A 20697-nucleotide genomic window follows, 5' to 3' on the forward strand; every position below is an offset into this window, starting at 1 on the left:
CTGAAACGGCTGAAGGAAAAGGTTGAATCGAGCCTGTTTGCAGAAGTGAAAGCCATCCAGCTGGCTTTAGATATTGAGGAATGAGAAAAAAAAATCTCTGTACTGATTCATGGATGGTGGCAAATGCGCTGTGGGGGTGCTTCAGCTATGGAAGGGGACCAAATGGCAGTGCAGAGGTAAGTCCAGCTGGGTTGCTGAATCATGGCAAGATATTGCTGCTCCGGTAGAGAACCTGGTGGTAAAAGTACATCAGGTACATGCTCAGGTACCCAAGAATCTGTTATGGTTTGAGAAAACCATAACAATTTATTGTTTAGACAATTGTTCTCTTCACCTGATGACCCCTTTCCAGGTGGAAACAAGAGGAAAAACAAGGAAGCCCAGGGTTGAAATATAAATAGATTTAATAGGATTCAACTAGATAATTGATATGAATAATACTAAAGAACCAGTATTGATCCTGATACCAATATAAAATAGACAAGGACAGTACCCAGCCCATTCTCTCAGCAGGGAGCCGTGCACTCTCCGCAGGGACAGCCAACATGGGACCCTGCGAGCGCTGTGGCTGCGGGAAGAAGGGAAGGGCTCAGGGCTCGGCACAGGGGCGAGGAGTGCTCAGGATGGCAGACATCAAGGGAGAGGGAGAGAGAAAGAGAACTCCTCAGCAAACTTCCTAATTTATATAGAATGTGATGTTCATGGTATGAAATAATCCTGTTGGCAGCTTGGGGCAAGTGCACTTGGTGGGCTTGAAAACACTGACCTTGAAACACACACCAGAGCTAGTGCTACAGAAACAACCCTTTTCATATACACAACTGAAAGCAATGATCACCAATTTTTAAGCTGTGGCAAAGCACCAAAAAAAGTCACAATTTGAGGACAATATAGGGTGAAATGGCAGCAGTTTGAGAAATGGTGGCAGTCTGAGGGATGTCGCCGGGCACCGTCTGGTGTGGGTCGGTTACACAGAGCAGGCTACCTCTGGTGGGTTATCTGGCTGAGTTATCCCATGGGGGTTACAACCCCGCTTCTGTACCCGCACCTGTACCCGCCTCCCCGCTGCTGCCGCCCTGTGAACCGCGGCCGGTTCTGCAGCTCGGCCGCATGCGCGGCCCAGGCCCGGCCCGTGAGAGCGGCGGCTGGAGGGCGAACCAGCTCCGGCGGGTCCCCGTAAGAAAGGCAGGTATTGTTCTTGCGACGGAGAAAAGCTGTTTCCATCAGAGGTGACATGACAAGGGAATGACTAGACAAAGAGGCTCCAGCAAAAGGCTTGTAGAACATCTCTTATTGCACAGACAAAAGGATAAATTGATTCTTACCGGATTAGTGTCTAGAAGGGTAGTCAAACATTTAACCAGGGCTAATGACGCTGAGCAATTTCACCGAAAAGGAAGAAATAAACTAGTCAAAAAACCCTCTAGGTGTAGCACAAAGAGAAGTAAAGGGAGGCGGACACCCGGGAAGGACTTGAGGAGCTCCCGAGAGGCTGTGAACCCTGGAGTACCCAACAATGGGAAACGGGAGGGAAAATTCGGTCGGGATTAGGAAATAAAAACCTGTGTTTCAAGAACCCAAAGTGTGCTTACTTGCTAGGTCACCCGTTCTGGCAAGAATGTTTAAATAAAATGTGCTTCGTATCGTTCGCTGCCTGAGCCGTGGCTGCTGGATAAGGAGCGTTCCTCACGCCCCCCGCCACCGGCTGCGCCGCCTCGCCCGCCCTCAGCGCTCCGGGGCGCCCGGAAGTGCCCGTCAATCCTCCGGATATCCATCTCTATGGCCCCGCGGTCCTCCCAGACACCGGAAGGGCCCCTCAGTCCTCCGAGGGCCGCTCTCTATGGCCTTGCAGTCCTTCAGGGCACCGTAAGTGTCCTCAGTCCTACGGAAGCCACACGCTACCAGCGCTCTTCCAAAACTACAGAAAACGGTTAATAATTAACCGCAAAAATAATCTTAAGACCACAGAAATGAAGCGACCACTGTGGAAATGTCTTCTCCACCACAACAAGCCGACATCGCTTGAGCACGAGTGGTAGGGTAATCAGCAGCAGCGAGTCGGAACTCCCCGAAGATAAAAACGAAGTAGGGTGCTTTGCCTGCGGGGAACTTCAGGCAGGTGGAAGAGGAGCTGCCGCTCCTCCTCGTGTCTTCTGGGGTTGGCCCTGCCCTTTTCCCAGGGGGCCGAGGGCACACGACCGCGGCCTCTGCTGAGGGAGCTGGTTCTGCCCTGGGGCGTCCCTGGTGTCCCGGCTCTGCTGGGCCTTCACTCAGCTGCAGTTTTGGAGCTGGCTCAGCTGTTTCGGCAGGTGGTTTTTTGGCATTTAGAGAAGCAGAGATGAGAAGTCTTAAGGTACAACCTTCAGGACCAGGTAGGGTTCAGCAGTATACGTAGTAGAAAGTAGACTTTTATGCTGCTTTTTTTTTTTTTTTTCTTCTTTTAAAGTCCGTAATTTTGCAATGAGTGTTCAGGGATGGCAAGATGGTTTAATAGTATGCTTTTCTTTATTCAGTTTCTTTATTCTTTATTATCCTGGCCTTCCCAACTTTATTGAAGATGGAACTGTGGGTTTTTTTCACCAGTTTTGCTGTATACAGTATAAGTTGTTGATATTGTTTCTCTCCATAGGGCTGATGGTGAGATTATCTAGCAGGGGTTAGGGTGAGCATCTTGTATGTATCTGTATTTGGAGTTTTAGCGTTTCTCAAGAAAACAACAGGGACATAAGGCATAGTGTCTTCCAGGGTATAGGACGGCTCACCGCCTTTGCCCATTGCCCAGAGACTATGGTGTCCCTAGAGCTTTTGCAGCTTGTGGCAGGCCCCAGTCAGGGTGTCACTTATTTTGTGGGTCTGTAGCACAGCCCAGAGTCTGTGGGAAGACAGAAGATAGAAAGAGCCCACGAGTGCAGGGAACAGCTTGGAAGAGCAGCTCCTGAGGAGCAGCTGATGCAGGGGGTTCAGGGTATGCAGAAGTGCATATACAGCTGTCGGGAAGAAGTGGGGTTCCTTCCCTGACAGGTCACGAGAAGAGAAGGGGTTTCGAAAGCTTTGGGACTGGGGGATGGCTAGGAAAGGGAGGCAGGTTCATCTGTCTTTCGCATATCAGTTTTGCAGTTGGATTTGGGTGTTGATGAGGTCTGGTCCAGTCTCTGGCATTTGAGGTGAGATGGGTAGTACCGAGGAGGAGCACAAGACTGGTGATTTTGCACAAGTGCAATGGTAATTTTGTGTTTCTTGGTATCTTAGGTGCCACAAATAGTTGTCACTGCAGCCTCTGACTCTGGGATTGGCATGGAGCAGATGAGCGGAATGCCACAGTGCTTTTGAGGATGAGGGTGTTGTGGAAGAGCTTAGCACCTACTGTCATGATGCTTGCTACTGGAGCTATAGTTTCTTCCATTTTGTGCAGATGAAGAGGAACCTGGTGACTGCAGGAACGTATCAGTTAGCTGGTTTTTGTGGTTATTGTCAAGGATGACTTCAGGCCCCTGGCCTTCTGAAAGCTAAGTTGCGGGACTGGCACTGGAGAGGGGCCAGGGTTGACAGTTGCAGAGAGGGGTTTTTAAAGTTAGTGTAGGGCAGAGGGCGGTCCTGGAGCAGTCCCCTTTGGGCAGGTAAAGGAAGCGGGTTTGTCTTCAGCACAACGCTAGCATGTGCTGGGCAGGGCGGTTCCAGCCTGCGTCTGTTGTGGTGTAGTTTGTGAGGTCTGTCTTCTGTGTCTTAGACCTTTCTCGGGTCTTGGTGTCCTCTTTACACTCAAGAAGTCAAGTGGAAAGGATGGAGTTCTAAGGAACTATATTGCTTATTTTCACGGCAGATGCGGCTTCCTTCTTTGCTCAAGACAACTAGCTCTGGTTGAGTAAGCCTTGATTACATCTAGGCAAAGAAATGCACGTGTTCTCCACGTGCCTCCAGGCAAATAGATCAGACCCATCTCACCATATGGGTCTTGATCCTGAGTTTTGTTAACATGTTCCTGTCCCTCTTCCCCCACTCCCTTCTTTTCCTTTTATTCTTCCTCATATGACCCTTATCGTGCTTCAGTCCTACCAAGGCCTGCCAAATTCCAGGTATATAGCTCAAAGCAGAGCTAAAGTTGTGCCAAAGCCATTCTTCAGAGCAGGCAGTGGAGGACAGTAGAGCAGCATCCGTCTGATGCTGGGAGCTTGGTGCTTTTGTAGTGACCAGAGGTGATCCCCATCTCATGGTTCCTCTTTCAGGGCCTTCTGGCAGATGGCGGTAGCTACGAGACAGACGCATTTCACAGAACAGGAAACATTCCTACATCATGACTGGCTCAAGGTTTCTGACTGGCACAAGGTTTCAGGGGTACATTAATAAAATCTTTCGAAATTATTAATTTGGGCCCTGAGATGAAACAATTTGGATGGCCTGAGATATTGTTCCGACAGCTAATAGAGAAACAGCTTAGTTAAAAGGAGGGGAACACAGCTGGACTGCAAAGTACCTCTCACCACAGCCTGACACCGGCCAGGCCCTGAAGCTACAATCCTTCTTCTAACCTGTTAAGAAATCCATCTGCGTTACTGAGATTAGACATAGGGCATTTCGCAAGTCTGTGCCAATTCCTGGAACATCGAATGGAAACCAGTGCCAGGATCAGTAATGTGACTGCGGTCACAGAGACACGAGGCTGCAAGGGACTTCAGGAGATCAGACCTGACAGCCCAACGTACGGAGGCCACACACGCTCCTTCCTCCAGCAGTGCTTATCAAACATCACCTTCGAAAATTCTCCACCACCTCCAAGTAATTGCAGCCTGCTCCAGCACTTCAGCTGTCCTCTGCGAGAGCCTTTCTCTCTTTTCCAACAAAAATCAGCTTTGCTGAAAATTCATTTTATTTCTTCTTGTTTTCCCACAGGGGCCATGCTGTTGCTGCTGATTACATGATCATTATTAATTTGCTTTTAAGAAAAAAGAGTCTAAGGTCTGTTACGGCAGTGGGATGAATCCTAACCTGATGATCAATCATCCTATCTGCCAGTTCCCAAAAGGACAAGTCGCCCTTAAGGAATGTCACAAACAGCAAATATAATTTTTCTCTTCTGCGCTGACCAGATAATTTAAATCTAATGTCAAGGCAGATCTTCTAAAGACATAAACTGGATGAACTAGTCAGCCTAGAGGCAGGAAACAGGAAAAAAAAAAATAACTTGAAGAGCCAGAATTTGCCAGAAAGCTGATTGTTTGGTTCACCGAGTTGCAGTCATTTATCAATTATACCTTTTAGTAGAAGCATAAGATGTCTAAGTCTGAACCAGTTACATTGTAGTCTCACAAATACATGAAAGATACTAATGCTTTTCACAAGTCTGACAAATTTTTAACTTTGTTTTTTAGATTCTAGGCCACTTATTTATTTACGTGCAGTGGAATAATTTCGAAATTACTCTACAGTGCTGGTGCACGGGATTCCAGGTAAGGCCAAGCACCTCCCCACCTTGAACACAGTCTTACACGTTATGCCCCAAGGAAGGAAGTGCTATGATTGATTACCATTTTTCTTCCAAGGCAAGAACAATTGAGATCTCTCACTAACCGGCAGCATCTGGGAGTCTCAGGTCCCACACAAGCCTAATCACTGGAAATATGCTTTGGAGGAAGTAAGTCCCTGTTAGAAAGCTGTCCCAGCAGGCTCAGCTGGAACCAACCGAACACCGAGGGGCACAGACACGTCACAAACCAAACATAAACAGCCCAACAGTGAATATTTTTCAGGTTCTTGCAATATGAGAGCTTCTTCCCCATCAATTGTTGCAGTTACTGCAATTATCGCTCCAGACTTTTTGGAGGTACTTGAAGAGAACTTTGAAGTAGAGCACCAAAGGCAAGTAAGTTTGTTTTTTTATTTATTTATTAATTCCATACTAAATAACACTGTTTACATGGAGAACAAGTTCATTCCCTGCAATCTTGTAATCAAAGTGAATCACCGCTGCCAGCCAAGCTACTGTAAGCTCAGTGCTGCCCTCAGCAGAGCCAACCAACTGCTATAGGTAGGCTACAGCCTTTGAATTGAATGCTGTTGCTGATTTACAGCTGAAAGTTCATCTTCTCTGCTCCTCGCAGCTGTGTTGACCAGGCAAAGATAAAAATGGCTACTTAAAAGACCCCAAAGTCACATTATTTTGCTTTCACAGAGCACAGGGACACCTCATCTCTTGAGAACGCTCGCTCGCAGCTACGGCGGCTCTACCCCCACTTCCCCCAGCTGCCGAGTAAGTAAGCGGTGACTCACCAAACACAAGTGCTTACCAGCAACTAAGCTACCAGGACTGCTGACTTTTCAGCACAGATAACTCAAACAGGTGAACATATATTGTTCTAGAACCTGTATCTCATTTTAATTAAGACTAGACACTTCCACCTGGCTTCAAACTGTAATTACAGCCAAGCCTTTTAGGGCAGATAACAGCGTACTGCACGACGCAAGGTGGGGCCGGTGGTTCCCCCTCCACCCACACAGCGCATCTCCTGAGCTTCCTCCTAGGGCTGTCCCCACCGCCGGGTTCATACCCTAGCGCAGCCAGAGGCTGCAAGGCCCAACTCTGCCCTCGTTAGCAATTCATCACTCATGCTACGTGGGGGAGCAGGGTTGGGAAGAGTCCTCCCAGCCCGGCTGCGGTTAGCTCCTGCTCGCCAAACACGCTGGGGGGACATACCTGGCCTCTGACTGCATGGGGGAAGTGGGACACTGGGGACATTTCTGCAGGGCCTCTGCACTCTATAGCAGGAAATGTTAAACCAAAGAAATAGCTGCCTAGAAATCCTAGCTCGGCAGCCCCCAAACCCAGCTAGCCTGGATTTAAAGCAACATGATGCTGGCACAGCTCTTTTTACAAAGGACGGTACTCAGCTATTGGTACAGCAGCAGCCGAGCTCACACTCAGCACCACGACTTTTGAAAGATAATGGCCTTAAGCATCAATCTTACACGCTTCCTTAAAATCCCCAGCCCAGACTACATTGTACCGTCACTTTGAAACAAACTGGTGGTGTAGTCACAGGGACTTATTGGCTGCACTTGCATCCACTTCCCACCCTCTGAGTGGGAACAGGAAGCAGCTTGCTTAGTGCCATAAGGAATCAGGAATATTACTGCTCAATTACGACTTCTTTTAAAACGCACGAGAATCCCAGACTAGCAGGGGTTGGAAGGGACCTCTGGAGATGATCCAGTCCAACCCCCTGCCAGAGCAGGGTCACCCACAGCAGGTGGCACAGGAACGCCTCCAGGCGGGTTTGGAATGTCTCCAGAGACGGAGACTCCACCACCTCCCTGGGCAGCCCATGCCAGGGCTCTGCCACCCTCACAGGAAAGAAGTTCCTCCTCATGTTGAGGTGGAACTTCCCATGGTCAAGTTTGTGCCCGTTACCCCTTGTCCTGTCACTGGGCACCACTGAAAAGAGCCTGGCCCCATCCTCCTGACACCCCCTATTTAAGCATTGATAAGAAGTCAGACTCAGACAGCGATCAACCCACTTGTTACACCTCGAAGCAGACCAGTCCTAATGTGTCAGCTCCCACGCTGATGCTAGGCAGAGCTAGGCACGCTTCACCCCAGCGAGGTTAAGGGAAGCACGCCTTTCGTCCAAGATCGTGAAGGGCAGTCTGCCCTTCTTCTCCATCCTTTTCCTCTCAAGATGGAAACTCCTCTTCCATCTCAGTGAAGGAAGCGTGAACAGGAAGAAGCAACAGCACAGAAACCCACCTACAAGATAAGGCTAATGCTGTTTTAGCTGGAGGAGGAGGAGGGGTAAGCATGCTATGTGGTTTTGCCTGTTGACACATCACTGAGGACTGAAGGTACTAAGGTAGCAAGTTTTTCCTAAACTTGAAATCCCATTTTACATGGCTTTAATTACAAATGCAACATTAAAGGTCAGTATCAAGACTAAATTCTGAGGAAGATGCACTTTTTGTTCCAGGGCCCAGATGACAGTCGGGGACTTAGCAATCTCAAGGCTTTTACTGAGCATTTAAGATAATTGTTATCAAATAGCTTTGGGCACTCTCGGGTGGAAGATTTTCTAGAAAAATCTTCTGCCTGTCCTGTGGCAGAGCTCCAAGAGTGCTTACTTGGCTCGTGTGGTGGAAAGATGACGGTTCTGGATTACTATGGCAGCACTGTAAGATGATGCCAGGACCCATAGCCGCTGCCATCTTCACACACACAAAGGCCTCTATGAAAAATAAGAACTTTAAAGACTTGGACAAGACAAACACAATACTTGTTTTGAACAAAGCTTTGTCATACTCGCCTGTGAGGAGAGGCACCATCACTGCTTTGAAGGGACTCCCCAGCTCACAGCGGAGTCCCTGCCCTGCACAGGAAGGTATCGCACGGCCCTGGCCCCCGCTCCTCGCCGAGCACATCGGACTGCGAGTCTTATGCCCAGCCTGGGCATGGCTGCAGGCCCTGTTTCCCCAAGCCAGAAGGAGTCATTTCTGACAATTCAGATGTGGTTACTATGTTTAGAATAACCAGTACCTCCAAAAAATTAAAAAAAAAAAAAAAAAAAGGCAGCTTGCCAGTTCAGCACACTTTAGAAGAAGAAATTGAACACAGACTGGTCACCCCAGTTTGGTAATACAGGTATCTATTTTATTAAAAAAGTTACAAACAGGTGGACTGTAGGGTTGTCTTACAAAATGACAAGAATGAATTCTACTGGAAAAAATATTTTACAAAGCATTATAGGTAATTGTTCCATTTTTGCACTTGTTATTCCAGATTTCACCTATCACTGGTAAAGATACAGTACATTAGATACATGATGTTAGGTTACATTTTTATTTGCAGAGCCCTACTGCAGTGATTTGAACAACTCCTAAACAGATGCCATAGTAAAGACAATACATATTGCATTTATTATTAGCCTCTTACTCTAATAAGCAACTTCACATGCAATCTATTGAGGAAGCCTAAATTAACTTTTGGTCCCTTTTTCCCCCCAAAGTGTGCTGAAGAAACCATCTCTCGTTTTCCCAGTCCTGTCACTCTAAGCTAGTTCAAGTTTTTTAAGTTTTTTTTTTTTTTTTAAGTTTTTTTTTTTTTTTGCGCTGAGGTCAATGAAAATGAACACTGGTTTGATAATTACCCATAGGAGTGAACCACTCATTAATAGTAACTGACTTTTTCCCCCTTAGACAAAGGAAAACTAAGATCTTTATGAATTACTTTTATTTCCTATTACTTCCTTAAAACCTACAAAAAAGATAACAACCACCACTGAAAAAAACTACTTTGAATACAAGGTTTGGTTTAATTCTGATTAAAGTGCAAACCTAAGTATTAGCCTCAGCTTGTTTATAAAGTTTGTACAAACAGGGGGAAAAAAAAATAAAAAAAATAAATCAAGTAACCCCACAGAAAAAAAAAATTAAAATCAGTTGTTTTGATACCCAAGCAGAAAACCTGGTGTCCTCTTCTTTTCAGGATTCGAATTTAACACCAAATGTCGACTCAGAATCTTTATTTCTGCTAATATTGTAAAGTCAGCCTGCATTATTACCAATAAAACACATTAATGTTGAGATACTGTACCGGTGATCTTTTATTGTTTTAAATGCCATCATCCACAATACAATTAGTGAGTTTTAAACTGCTTAACCTCATATATCCATCACTGCTTTTACTGGAGCTTTTCTCAAAGTTATTTAGCTATTACAGGGAAAGAATGTACATTTCTAGAAGCATGTTCAAATGACTAAAGCTGGGCTCCTAAAAACCTAGAACTTTGGTGCAGTAGGTGAGCTGCAGTTATTAAATTTCTGCAAAAAAAAATTACACATTTTAAACCACTGCTAGAAAAAGCTCTCATGTATGCAACATGTTAATAAAACTGAACAAAAAAAGATTTTCATCTGTTCTTTGTACATTTTCATTCTGCTCTTTATACCTGTGTTATTGTTAAAATTTTCAAGTATTCAGAGAAAATGTTGATCAGGTAAACAATAAGGAAGGCAATGGCTGTTTAAAGCACACTTGCAGTTAGTATCACTGAAACCTGGTGCTTTTCCCCTTGTTACACCAACTTGTCTCTAATATTAAACTTGTTTATTGGGAAAAAAAAAAAGCTAAAAAGCAATTTGTGACAGTGCAAGAAAAACATTAACAAATATTGCTTTAAAATATTATTCAGAAAGACAAATATTAGGAACTATAAAATGTAAAGTGATCTTATTTGCATTAGATTTACATGTGCAGAAGTTTACTAGATGTCTCTTGTGCCAGGCAAAGCTGAGCTGACTGACAAGGCGTACAGCCCATTTTGAAGGATACATTATCCCTTTTCAAAGGCATAAAGAAGCTATTTGTAAACAAGCAAGTTTAGGAACTCAGTAGAAGGAAAAGTGTGCTGCCGTTTTTCAATGCTACAATTGTCATTTTTGATTAAATGAGTTTAAGAAACCCATGATTGCAAGAAAAGAAACATCAGCTGGAGACTTTACATCCCATTCCAAGTAATCCCTACCATCCAATCAGACCAGTTACAAACACAATATCACAGCTGCATTTGCCAAGAAAAGGGATACTACATCCATACAACAGAGGTGCCTTCAGTATCTTTTCATGACACTGTCACACATAAACAAAAAGTCTCAAAGAATAACCAACTACATTGGAGGAGAAAACTTTGCAAATAGGAATAAGCACTGATGCGAGGTAATATACAGAAGTAACCATTTGTTTAAGGCTCAATTTATTCTCCATTAAAACTCTCTTCTTTTAAAAGGCATTGAGTAGGTAATACTGAGTTTAAGTATTTAATAAATACAAGTTCAGAAATTGATTAAAGAAATCAATTAAAATATTAAAAATGAACTCTTGCATATTAGCCATTATATGAACTTAGAAAGCTATAAAAGGACTGATAGATAAAGAACAGATTTTTAACTTATGGTAAACATGCTAAGCATTCTGGTTAAGGTGTGTGGATCCTGGAGGCCACCAACCTTATGCACTTAGATGTATGGCAATGTGCTGTAATAGAGACAGGTTTACCAAGGCTCAGCTCTGCAACCTGGGCTGAAAGTTCTCCAAAGCAGCATCTGTGCAAGTTTCCTCTGAGTTTTATCTGCAAGTTAAACAAAATAACTAATGAAAGCCATATTCAACACACACTCAAAGTGAACTCAGCTTCTCACAAAGTGCGGAACAGCTCGTTTTCTGTACCAAGCTCCAAAGCACTGCTTTACACAGCAGCATTCTTGAAGCTCTCCTCTAATTCCAGTAATACAAGAGACAAGCAGGTGACAACTTATTGCTATGAACTCAGTGCTGCCCCTGTGGGATACTAAATGGCTTCTAAAGATTTGAAACAGCTAGGAAATGTAAGTTCTCCGGTACAGAGATACATGCTCCGGGCTTTGTATTGGTGGTGAGGAGGCACCACATCACCTGGTAACATGAAGCAATGGCATTTTGCACAAGTTCTGGGAACAGGTAGATGAGCCAACATCTCAGCGGCCAGTTTTGACATCTGAATTCTCAGCATTCAGATCCTACTACTAAAAAAAAAAACCAAAAAACCTTAGCATTCCTCAGACTTAGCCTCAACAGGGACAGAACAGTATGCCACTGTTCTCAATCAAGCACAGGTAGCGTTGTAACACGTAGTGTTACCAATGTGACCAATACATCTTCCTATTTCTGATAACACGCTTGCACCACTTCACAGTATTTATCTGCAGATACCCCAAAAGCCTCAGCCGAAGCTCAAAGTCTATAAAAACCTGTCCCTCATATGCACGTGCGTGCACTTCATTGAGGCTTGATCCTTGGCTTTTCAGGGATTTTGATGAATCTTCTCTATTCTTGAAGTCATTTCTTCATAGGAATCAGGGCCTTACATTGCCTACTGTACTGTTTCAGCTGTTAATTTGCTCTCAATTAACAGTTTGTCATGACAGAGTGCTCTGACATGGTCAGGGTTCCCTTTCTTGCCTAACAACTGGTCACCCCCAACATTCAGGAGCAGTACTCCTGTACTGATAGGAGCAAACAGCCAGGTTTTGCTTGCTTGTTTGCATGTTTTCCAGCTAACAGTAATTCCCACCTAGTCTGGAAAGCACGTTTGCTCCCCCGACACCATTGCTGGTCCACGAGTTTTAGATGGGGATGGTCCCTGTACTGTCAAAACAGCAAACAAACGTGTAGCTTTTAACAGGGAGGGATTAGACCTGCTTCATAGCTGTTTTATCTTTGCTTAGAGCAGAGGAGAGGTGAACCACTTACAGTGAGCTCCTCATACTACCAGTTAGATCCATCCCAAAACTTCACCTAAATCCAGCATCCAGTGCCGTGGCCAGCAAAGAATTACTGGAGATAGTAAGAACAGAGAAAGTATGTAATGGTATTTTCTTCCACGTGCTCTTTCAGCATCCCTGTATTTGCAGGTTAGGGACCTCCCAATTCAGATTTGTCATCTTTCCATTCAACCTGTGCATAGTTACTACAATTAGCACCATATAGTACCTTATCTGGCTTCACTTGCCCGTGATATTTCTCTAGCACTCTCTAGTCTCTTCTGCGAGCAGGCAGGAGAGAAGGGGATGTTAGACAATCTAAATTTGTTTGTGTTGCATAGCCCCACAGATCAGAAGGCACTATACTTTCAGTTGTTAACCCTAGAGATTACTTTTACTTCAGTGCTTGTTAATATCAGTTACTCAGGGAGGGGACAAAAATCGATCAGCGTCAACCTTTCACCTGAATAATAGTTCCTCTACAGAAAAACTTTAATGCACCAGCACTGTATCAGACGCCAAATTTTAAAAAAGATTTAAAATACAAACCACTGTCATACTGAAAATTCAAGAGGAATACTAAAGCAAGGGACAGAGAGCAGCTACTGGAATTCTCACATCTCTGAATGCAATAATGAGATGACAGAAGACCACTGCAGAAGCAGGAAGGGGGGGGGGGCGGCGGGAAACAGGATGCAAGAACAACACAAAAGGAACTATGGGTTATCCCGATTATGTAGTTATGTTCCATCCTTCATCTCACCCAAGGTGGCTGACTTGAACAGGAATTTAAGCAAGTGCTACTCAAAAGTGTCATGGAAGAACCTACACAACATCATACTTGGCAGATATTTTGAGGTATCAGTGGTACTTGCTAGTTAAAACACACCATGAAACAGCCTTAGACAAAACCAGGCCCAGCATATAATCCATCCCCCACCCCTCCCATTGTGTCTCTACAGTTCTGCTGGAGAAACCAAACTGTTTCTACTACGTACTTCATTCTGAACTAACTGATCCAGACCTAAGACTCCTCCTGGACACGTACAGGCGCCAGAACTCGGAGATGATGAGGACTATGCTAGGACAGAGCTATAGTTCAAGCACACTTCCTACACATAGGTTTTCAGACAGCTGGTTCCACTTCCTCAGTTTCACTTTACCTAGGAGGGGTCACTTCTAAAGCAGATGTTTGAGAAGCAGCAATTGTTCCCTGGATGACAGATAAGCAGAATAATTACAGAGCTGATTACAGCTATCACAAGACACCATCAGCAGCTCTCCTACACTAGAGCACATCAGACAGAAATTAGCAGGCAGCCAAAGGCTTATCATAAAGTTAATGAGATCCTACACCTACTCAATCAAAGAACAAGGACAGAGTGGGAGCCAGGAAGAAGACAACATCCCAAAAGTGTGAGGCTGAAATGAAAGACAGGGAGCACGAAGCCCGTGAAGAGCCATGATGGGTAACAGAAGTTCCAGACGTGGTGAGATCTGGACTGAAAAGGAAGCTGCTTAGGAAGGAAAGACTTACTTGTTTGGCACAAGTGATGAGATTACATTGGGCAGAAGAAGTATCTCCTAATGCTGGAGCTAGAGAAGTGGGCCCATGCAAACCTCACGAAGTTCAATAAGGCCAAGTACAAGGTCCTGCACTTGGGTCGGGACAATCCTCATTATCAATACAGGCTGGGGGATGACGTGATAGAAAGCAGCCCTGCGGAAAAGGACTTGGGGTGGATGAGAAGCTGGACATAAGCCTACAATATGTGCGTGCAGCCCAGAAGGCCAACCGCATCCTGGGCTGTATCGAAAGAAGCATGGCCGACAGATCCAGAGAGGGGATTCTGCCCCTCTACTCCGCTCTGGGGAGACCCCACCTGGAGTACTGTGTCCAGCTCTGGAGCCCTCAGCACAAAGACACGGAGCTGTTGGAGCGGGGCCAGAGGAGGCCACGAAGATGATCCGAGGGCTGGAGCCCCTCTGCTGTGAGGACAGGCTGAGAGAGTTGGGGGGGTTCAGCCTGGAGAAGAGAAGGCTCCGGGGAGACCTTCGAGCCCCTTCCAGTCCCTGAAGGGGGCCTACAGGAAAGCTGGGGAGGGCCTGTTGGCAAGGGCATGGTGCAATAGGACGAGGGGCAATGGTTTTAAACTAGAGCAGGGTGGGTTTAGATGAGACATTAGGAAGAAGTTCTTTCCAATGAGGGTGGTGAGACACTGGCCCAGGTTGCCCAGAGAGGTGGTGGAGGCCCCATCCCTGGAGCCATCCAAGGCCAGGCTGGATGAGGCTCTGAGCAACCTGATCTAGTTGAAGATGTCCCTGCTGACTGCAGGGGGGTTGGACTAGATGGCCTTTAGAGGTCCCTTCCAACCCAACACATTCTAGGATTCTAAAAGTAAGGAAGTATTTTGCTGCTAGAAGCTTGATGAGACACTACGAGCTATGTAGAGTGGAGGAGAGGAAATCTGTATTATGGGAGTTTAGGATTCTCTACCTCAAAAGATCACAGAAACGCAAGAATACAGATGTTTCTTCGGAAGCAGAGCACGCTTTGCTTAGGAAACTGGTAAGATCTAGGCATAAGTTAGGATTCACAGGAATAACATAGGGCCTCGCCCCTCACCACAATTTCACCTTGAAGATGAAGCTTGATATTTAATGTCAAATCCAGAACTGTCCACCTACACAAGATGAACCACTAGTAAGCCACGGCATTGCCATAACCTTTGGCACGATAATTGAAGTACAGATACTCTTATTTGTGAAGCTGCCTCAGAACTAGCTGAAACTTTGCATTACTGTAAGTGACTGAAGACACTAAACCTGTAAGCACTTAGTTAAAAAAGCAGTAATTCCTTTGATTTACTTCTTCCTATAACCCTATAAGGCTCTACAGGTGTTAGTGATTAGCATACAAAGAAAGACTTGTGTTTTTCTCTGCTCCAATACAAGCAGTTTTCTCACCTTTCAGCAAGCAAATCTTGAACTTACACACACCTCTTACATGGTGACAGCAGCCTTTCCTTATTTCACAGAACTGGAGATAAAAGCATTGTGTATTATCTTTAATATGACAGTGCTAGGGTCGCAATGATCTAAAATTTTACATCTACAAAGCACTAGATAGCGATCTCAAAGACAAGCTTTGAGACTTCACTCTCTGACCTCGCACTCAAGATTAAAGAGGATACATAGTACAAAGCTGCCAGTAATAACCTATTTTCCCTCTCCTCACTCAGACACAACAAACTTTTTTCACGCAAGCAGGAGTTACTAATGTAGCAGTCAGAGCCTAAGCCTCAATCAGTGCAGCTGTCAAGAGGGGCAGTTCTTTTCCCTGAATTTTCACGTCCTCCCTCATCCCTGCACTTGCCCTCAAAGCTCACATTGAGTTGTTTGCCAAGACAGGCCCAACACACAACTGATGGACCAGCTGGCTGCACGCAGAAGGGTACCAATGATGTGGAAGAACCCTTTTCACTAACATGGATTCAAGCCAATGGGAAACTAGACCTGCAAGCACTACGAGGAAAAAGAGCAGGGGGAGCCCAGAACCACCTTGCACAGGAACAACAGCACTGCCGTGTGCAGGGAGGAGCAGATCCATTTACACAATCAGGTGAAAAAGATACTGAAAGAGACCACCATGTGTGCAAAGGGCCAAGAGTAGCTAGCCTTGTGGAAAAACGTAAAAATCAAAGCAATTACCCGAGACAGGGGAAGATGCCCCTCTGAACACTGCACTCTTGCCACACCTCTTATGAGTCACTGGGAAAGAGTTGTGCATTTGGAAGACATTTTATAGTGTGTGCTCTTCATCTAAAATCGCCAAAGCAGAGAACTTTCCACACGTCCTTGACTAGTACATATGGTCTTCAAGCCACTCCTCACAACTCAGGGTGGTTCTCTTCTAGACTTACTCCACTGATAAGGCAGAAATGTACTTTAAGTACATTCAGTTTCTGTACCACAGAATTTAATTTTATTTCTTTTCAAACAAGCTCAAAGTCTCCTCAGCAAAACTATTGGGAAACTTGGGTCGCAATAATCCCGTTGAACTCCAAGGCAATTCCCATTCAGATAACAACTACAACCAGTAACGAAACCCACTGCAACATCAGAAAACATTATTAAGGATAATGTAATGTCAAATACAGCACTGACAGTCAAAACAGGTGCAGGTGAGATCATAAAATTTGTCTCATTGTAAAAGTCCTGCAAGCGAATGCAACATTCCCTGACTAAGCCTACTGAAGTAACGTAAGAAGTCCATTTGACTCAAGTAATTGTTTGCAACTGAATGCACAAGCTTCATCTCCTTCGGAGGAAGGCTAGCTCCAGGTTAGACTACTTAATTTCACACTCCCTGTCACACTTTATCTGCTTACTTAAACAGCATGCTTATGCGCCTCAATTAGTTATGACTGTTCCACCAACCTGCTCTGTATGGCCATGATTGAGGTTTTTCTTAATTTTTCTCACTGGACGATGCAAGTTGTACAACACTGATCTTGTTTTTCAGGCAGGGAGGCATAGTTCATTTGCCTGACGATCTCAGCAAACAGTTCATCCACCATTGTTTTGCTCTTGGCTGATGTCTCCATGAAGGGACAGCCCCACTCCTGAGCCAGGGCTCTGCCTTCTGCAGATAAGACCTCCCTCTCCGACTCCAGATCCACTTTATTCCCCACTAGGATCAGAGGAACTTTCTCGTATCTCTTCACCCGGACAATCTGGTCCCTCATCGGCTTGATGTCCTGATCAAACAATCCAACTGGTTAGTACGTGTAAGTAGCCACAGAAAATTGCTATATAACCACTACAGAAGCACATTTCAATAACCCTCACATGCAACCGAGCATTCAAAAATACATCATAAGCCTTAAATTTATGCAGATCTAGCAGTCAGAGGAAGCTTGCTACCCATCTTTAATAAAAGTTATTTTTTATTTTATATAAACACATGCACATTTTATAAAATGTATGCATATATACAAACAGAAAGCGACTACTGTACTCTAAGATTAGAGACTTTCTGTTCAGCTAGAGGAAGATGCAGTATAGCTGCTTTGAAAGTTGGTTTCAGTTTTCTGAAAAAAAATTGTCTCAAATCTCATGACCTATAACATTAGCAGTAGCATGCCATTACACGGCCATTTAGGAAGCTTGTGTTTAGTTTACAGCTTAAGAAAACTAGTAATTTAAACAAAGTCTTCTCACTTCTGGAATGCTTAGAATAATTCATTGTGAACACATTTAATCACACATAAGTAACGAAATTAGATGCTGTAAAGAGATTTTATTACCTAGAGATGCATTTATTCAAGTCTGAGCTAACACTGGGAGTTTACCCTTGAAAGTCTGAGTCAGCCTCCTGTGCCCCCTGAGTGTTTTAAGTTGCTATCAGTAATACTAAATTCTACAAATTCTTGCATAGTTCTGAAACAAGGCAATTAAGCGTTTGAAGTTACCACTGTACAAGAGAACTGCAGAGAGTGGTTTACACGGAGTACACATGCTATAGACAGACAAGAATAATTAAATATTAACAGGGTGGATTACTAACTGTATGCCCATTCCTCGAACAATGGGGACTCACTGGTCCCCAAAATAAGCAAAAACAAGGGGAGAAGCATCCCAATATCATTGCTGTTGTTTTCCAAGGAAAGTATGTCTTCAGCTTGTACTCGGGCTATTTTGAGGCCTCTGCAAAGATAAAGTTTAGCCTTCAGCAGAAGCAAACATACTGCTTCAGTGGGGGTGTGCAAGGTTTTGCCAAGCAGCTGGAATACACCCAACTCAGCAACTGAAGCCAACGCGGTAGTTGCAAGTCCCTGTGCTGCATGCAGTGCTGCTAAATCCACTTATTCCCCACAAATAAAGCCTCATTTCTAGAGGCAGCTTAGACCAGTTACTGGCTGAGATACTTCCATTTTTTTGGAGAGTTTTAATAGTAGAAATGAAATCCAGACCCACAAATCATCACATATGGCTTGCTTCTCCTCTCCAGTACACCACCTACGCTGTGAAAGCATTGAGCTTATGGTGGACAGGAATATATTTTGTGGGGAGGGGGCGGAAAACAGCAGTTTACTTAACAAGTCCCAACTGCAGAACAGCAAGACCCTCTTCAAGACCAACTGAAGAACCAGGCCTTTGAAGGGAGGGGGAGGGTGGGGGGAAGTCTCAATTTTTATATCGAGTGATTTCTTCATAAAAGGGGACTGACAAAAGATTTATGTTGGGGAAGTGGGAGCCGGTCATTGTTCTCCAGCACTGCGTGGGATTTAACAATGGTGGCACCCTGATAAGTACCTGCAAAGCAAGCAGTTTTCCATCAGGAAGCAGGGCTGGTAAACGCACTTTCAAACAGGCATTTTCACTTTTGCCCCTTGCGAGATAAAGAGCTTATACGCACACATGGCTAACCCTGAAACTTCCTCCTCGGCCCAGGGCCTTCCCCAGGGCTAGAACGGCCGCGTCCGAAGAGGGGACGCGGGGGCCGGCCGCCTCCCCGCCCCAGCGAGCCCCGGGCCCGGGCGACGTTTTACCTGGAAGGACTGCTGGTTGACCAGGCTGTAGACGAGGATGAAGCCCTGCCCGTTCTTGATGTAGAGATCGCGCATGGAGGCGAACTGCTCGGTACCCGCCGTGTCCAGGATCTCCAGCACCGAGGGGGACGAGTCCACCTCGATCTCCTTGCGGTAGAAGTCCTCGATGGTGGGGTCGTACTTCTCGATGAAGGTCCCGGTGACGAACTGCACTGTCAGGGCGGACTTCCCCACCCCCCCGCTGCCCAGCACCACCACCTTGTACTCCCGCATCGGGCCCCGCAGCCGCTCGCCGCTCCCTCGCCGGGCCCGCCGCCGCGGCCCGGGCCTAGGGCAGGCGGCAGCGCAGCCCTCGCATAGCCCCGGCCCGCCTGAGGAGAAGGGCGAGGCCTTGCTGCTCCCGCGCCGTCCTGAGGGGGAGAGACAGCCGTTAGGCCTCGGCCCACCCCGGCCCCGGCCCCGCCGCCGCCCGGCCACCCCGCTCCTTACCGCCGCGCCTCACTCCATCCCGCCGCGCCTCAGCCGCGGGAACCGCCCGGCAGCGGCCGCCCCCGCCCGGAAGGGTTATGCTGCGGCACCCGGCGGCGCCCACCCCTCCCCGCCGCTCTCCCCCCCGCTCACTTCCGGCGGCGCAGGCTGGGCTCGCCCCGCGACGCGACGCGACGTGACGTGACGTACTGGCGTCACCGCCCGGACGCTTCATGCAGCGGCACCGGGCGCGAGGGGACGGGTTTGCGCGTGGCACCGAGGCACTTCCCGCGCCCCTGCGGCCCCGCCCCAAAATGGCGGCCCCGCCCCAAAATGGCGGCCCCGCCCCAAAATGGCGGCCCCGCCCCAAAATGGCGGCCCCGCCCCAAAATGGCGGCCCCGCCCCAAAATGGAGGCCCGGCGGGACGGTGGCTCCGGGGAGGGTGGCGGGCCGGTCCCCGGTGCCTTTTCGGTGTCCGTAAAAAAGACCAAACTCAAAGCCGCTCATTTATCTGGGACTTGTCACCAAACCCAGCTGTTCAGTCTCGCCCAGCTCAGAGCTAACAAACCTGGAAAAGGTTGGGAAGCTAAGCGTCAACAAGTTTGTTCGTTACCTACGTTAATCTCCTGGTGGAAGTTTTACAAAACTAAGATAAAGGGAAAAAAAATTCCTCAGTCATAAAACTTTGAAATTTAGCATTAGAACTTAAGGCATGATTTTCCCCCCATCATTCATTTACGTTCCTTTCTTCTTCACCCAGGAGACCTGCGTGACAGCAAGGAGTGACTTTTACTAAAATTCAGGGAGGATCTGTTCTCTTACTAAACTCTAGTATCTTACGTGGGTGCCCCAGGTTGGGTTTTTGCTCGCACCCTTTTAGGAAAGGTGTTCAGAAGATTCCGACAGGATTTCTTGGCCACCGCCAGCCTCCTCCTGACAGCCAGCACAAGGCTCTCCATGCGGATACACAGACTTGCCGGCTTTTCGCCTTACGATGTGCTCCCTGGCTCAGACTCTGACCCTTAACTCTTCCCTGTCAACCTGGAGAGCCAGAGCTGTGCTCCGGGCACAACATTCCAAGAGGGACAGAGCGTAGCCGGTGGGGCCTCGGTCCCACCACTGCCTGCCTGCTGCGAGGTTGAGTGGCTCCAGCACCTTATTGGAGCCTTCTGGTTTATAAATTGTTCTTATTCTCGGCAAAAGTTCATTAAAAAAACCAACACACCGTGGTTTTCTCGAGCGTGGTAGCAAACTCCTGCCCGGTGCTTGTTGTCCTGGGAAAAGCCCATCTCCGAGCTGCAGCCGGGGTTTGGGGAGGAAGGGCTGGTGGGGCACGGGCGGTGGCCGTCGGGGGCTGGATGGAGAAAGGGCACCATTGGCATGATTTTGAGGGTG

The 20697-nt window shown here is 46.5% G+C and overlaps 1 protein-coding gene and 1 long non-coding RNA gene across 3 annotated transcripts; one reads left to right on the plus strand and one right to left on the minus strand.

Moving 5' to 3' along the window:
- Nucleotides 1-1818: 1818 nt before the first annotated feature.
- On the plus strand, nucleotides 1819-9192 carry LOC141748362 (uncharacterized). 2 transcript variants are annotated; one of them, XR_012588972.1, is made up of 4 exons: nucleotides 1819-2372; nucleotides 5367-5444; nucleotides 5538-5629; nucleotides 5731-9192. It is a non-coding gene; the product is annotated as an uncharacterized LOC141748362 (long non-coding RNA). The 2 variants fall into 2 exon arrangements; XR_012588971.1 differs by having other exon boundaries at nucleotides 5538-9192.
- Nucleotides 9193-9560: 368 nt separating this feature from the next.
- Nucleotides 9561-19465, minus strand: RAP2C (RAP2C, member of RAS oncogene family). The gene is made up of 4 exons (XM_074600312.1): nucleotides 19323-19465; nucleotides 18834-19243; nucleotides 16720-17039; nucleotides 9561-11108 (listed from the first exon to the last, which is right to left on the minus strand). The coding sequence occupies exons 2-3, from the start codon at nucleotides 19104-19106 to the stop codon at nucleotides 16761-16763; spliced, it is 552 nt and encodes a 183-aa protein (XP_074456413.1). The 5' UTR covers nucleotides 19107-19243; nucleotides 19323-19465; the 3' UTR covers nucleotides 9561-11108; nucleotides 16720-16760.
- Nucleotides 19466-20697: the final 1232 nt, after the last annotated feature.

This window comes from Larus michahellis, chromosome 9 (assembly GCF_964199755.1).
Source record: "Larus michahellis chromosome 9, bLarMic1.1, whole genome shotgun sequence".
Taxonomy (NCBI): domain Eukaryota; kingdom Metazoa; phylum Chordata; class Aves; order Charadriiformes; family Laridae; genus Larus; species Larus michahellis.

What these genes read in the sequence shown, in the direction of transcription:
- RAP2C (XM_074600312.1), bottom strand. Translation starts at nt 19,106, where the DNA reads ATGCGGGAGTACAAGGTGGTGGTGCTGGGCAGCGGGGGGGTGGGGAAG. An exon ending in TCAACCAGCAGTCCTTCCAG is followed by an intron (nt 17,040 to 18,833) that starts GTAAAACGTCGC and finishes TTGTTTGATCAG; the next exon opens with GACATCAAGCCGATGAGGGA.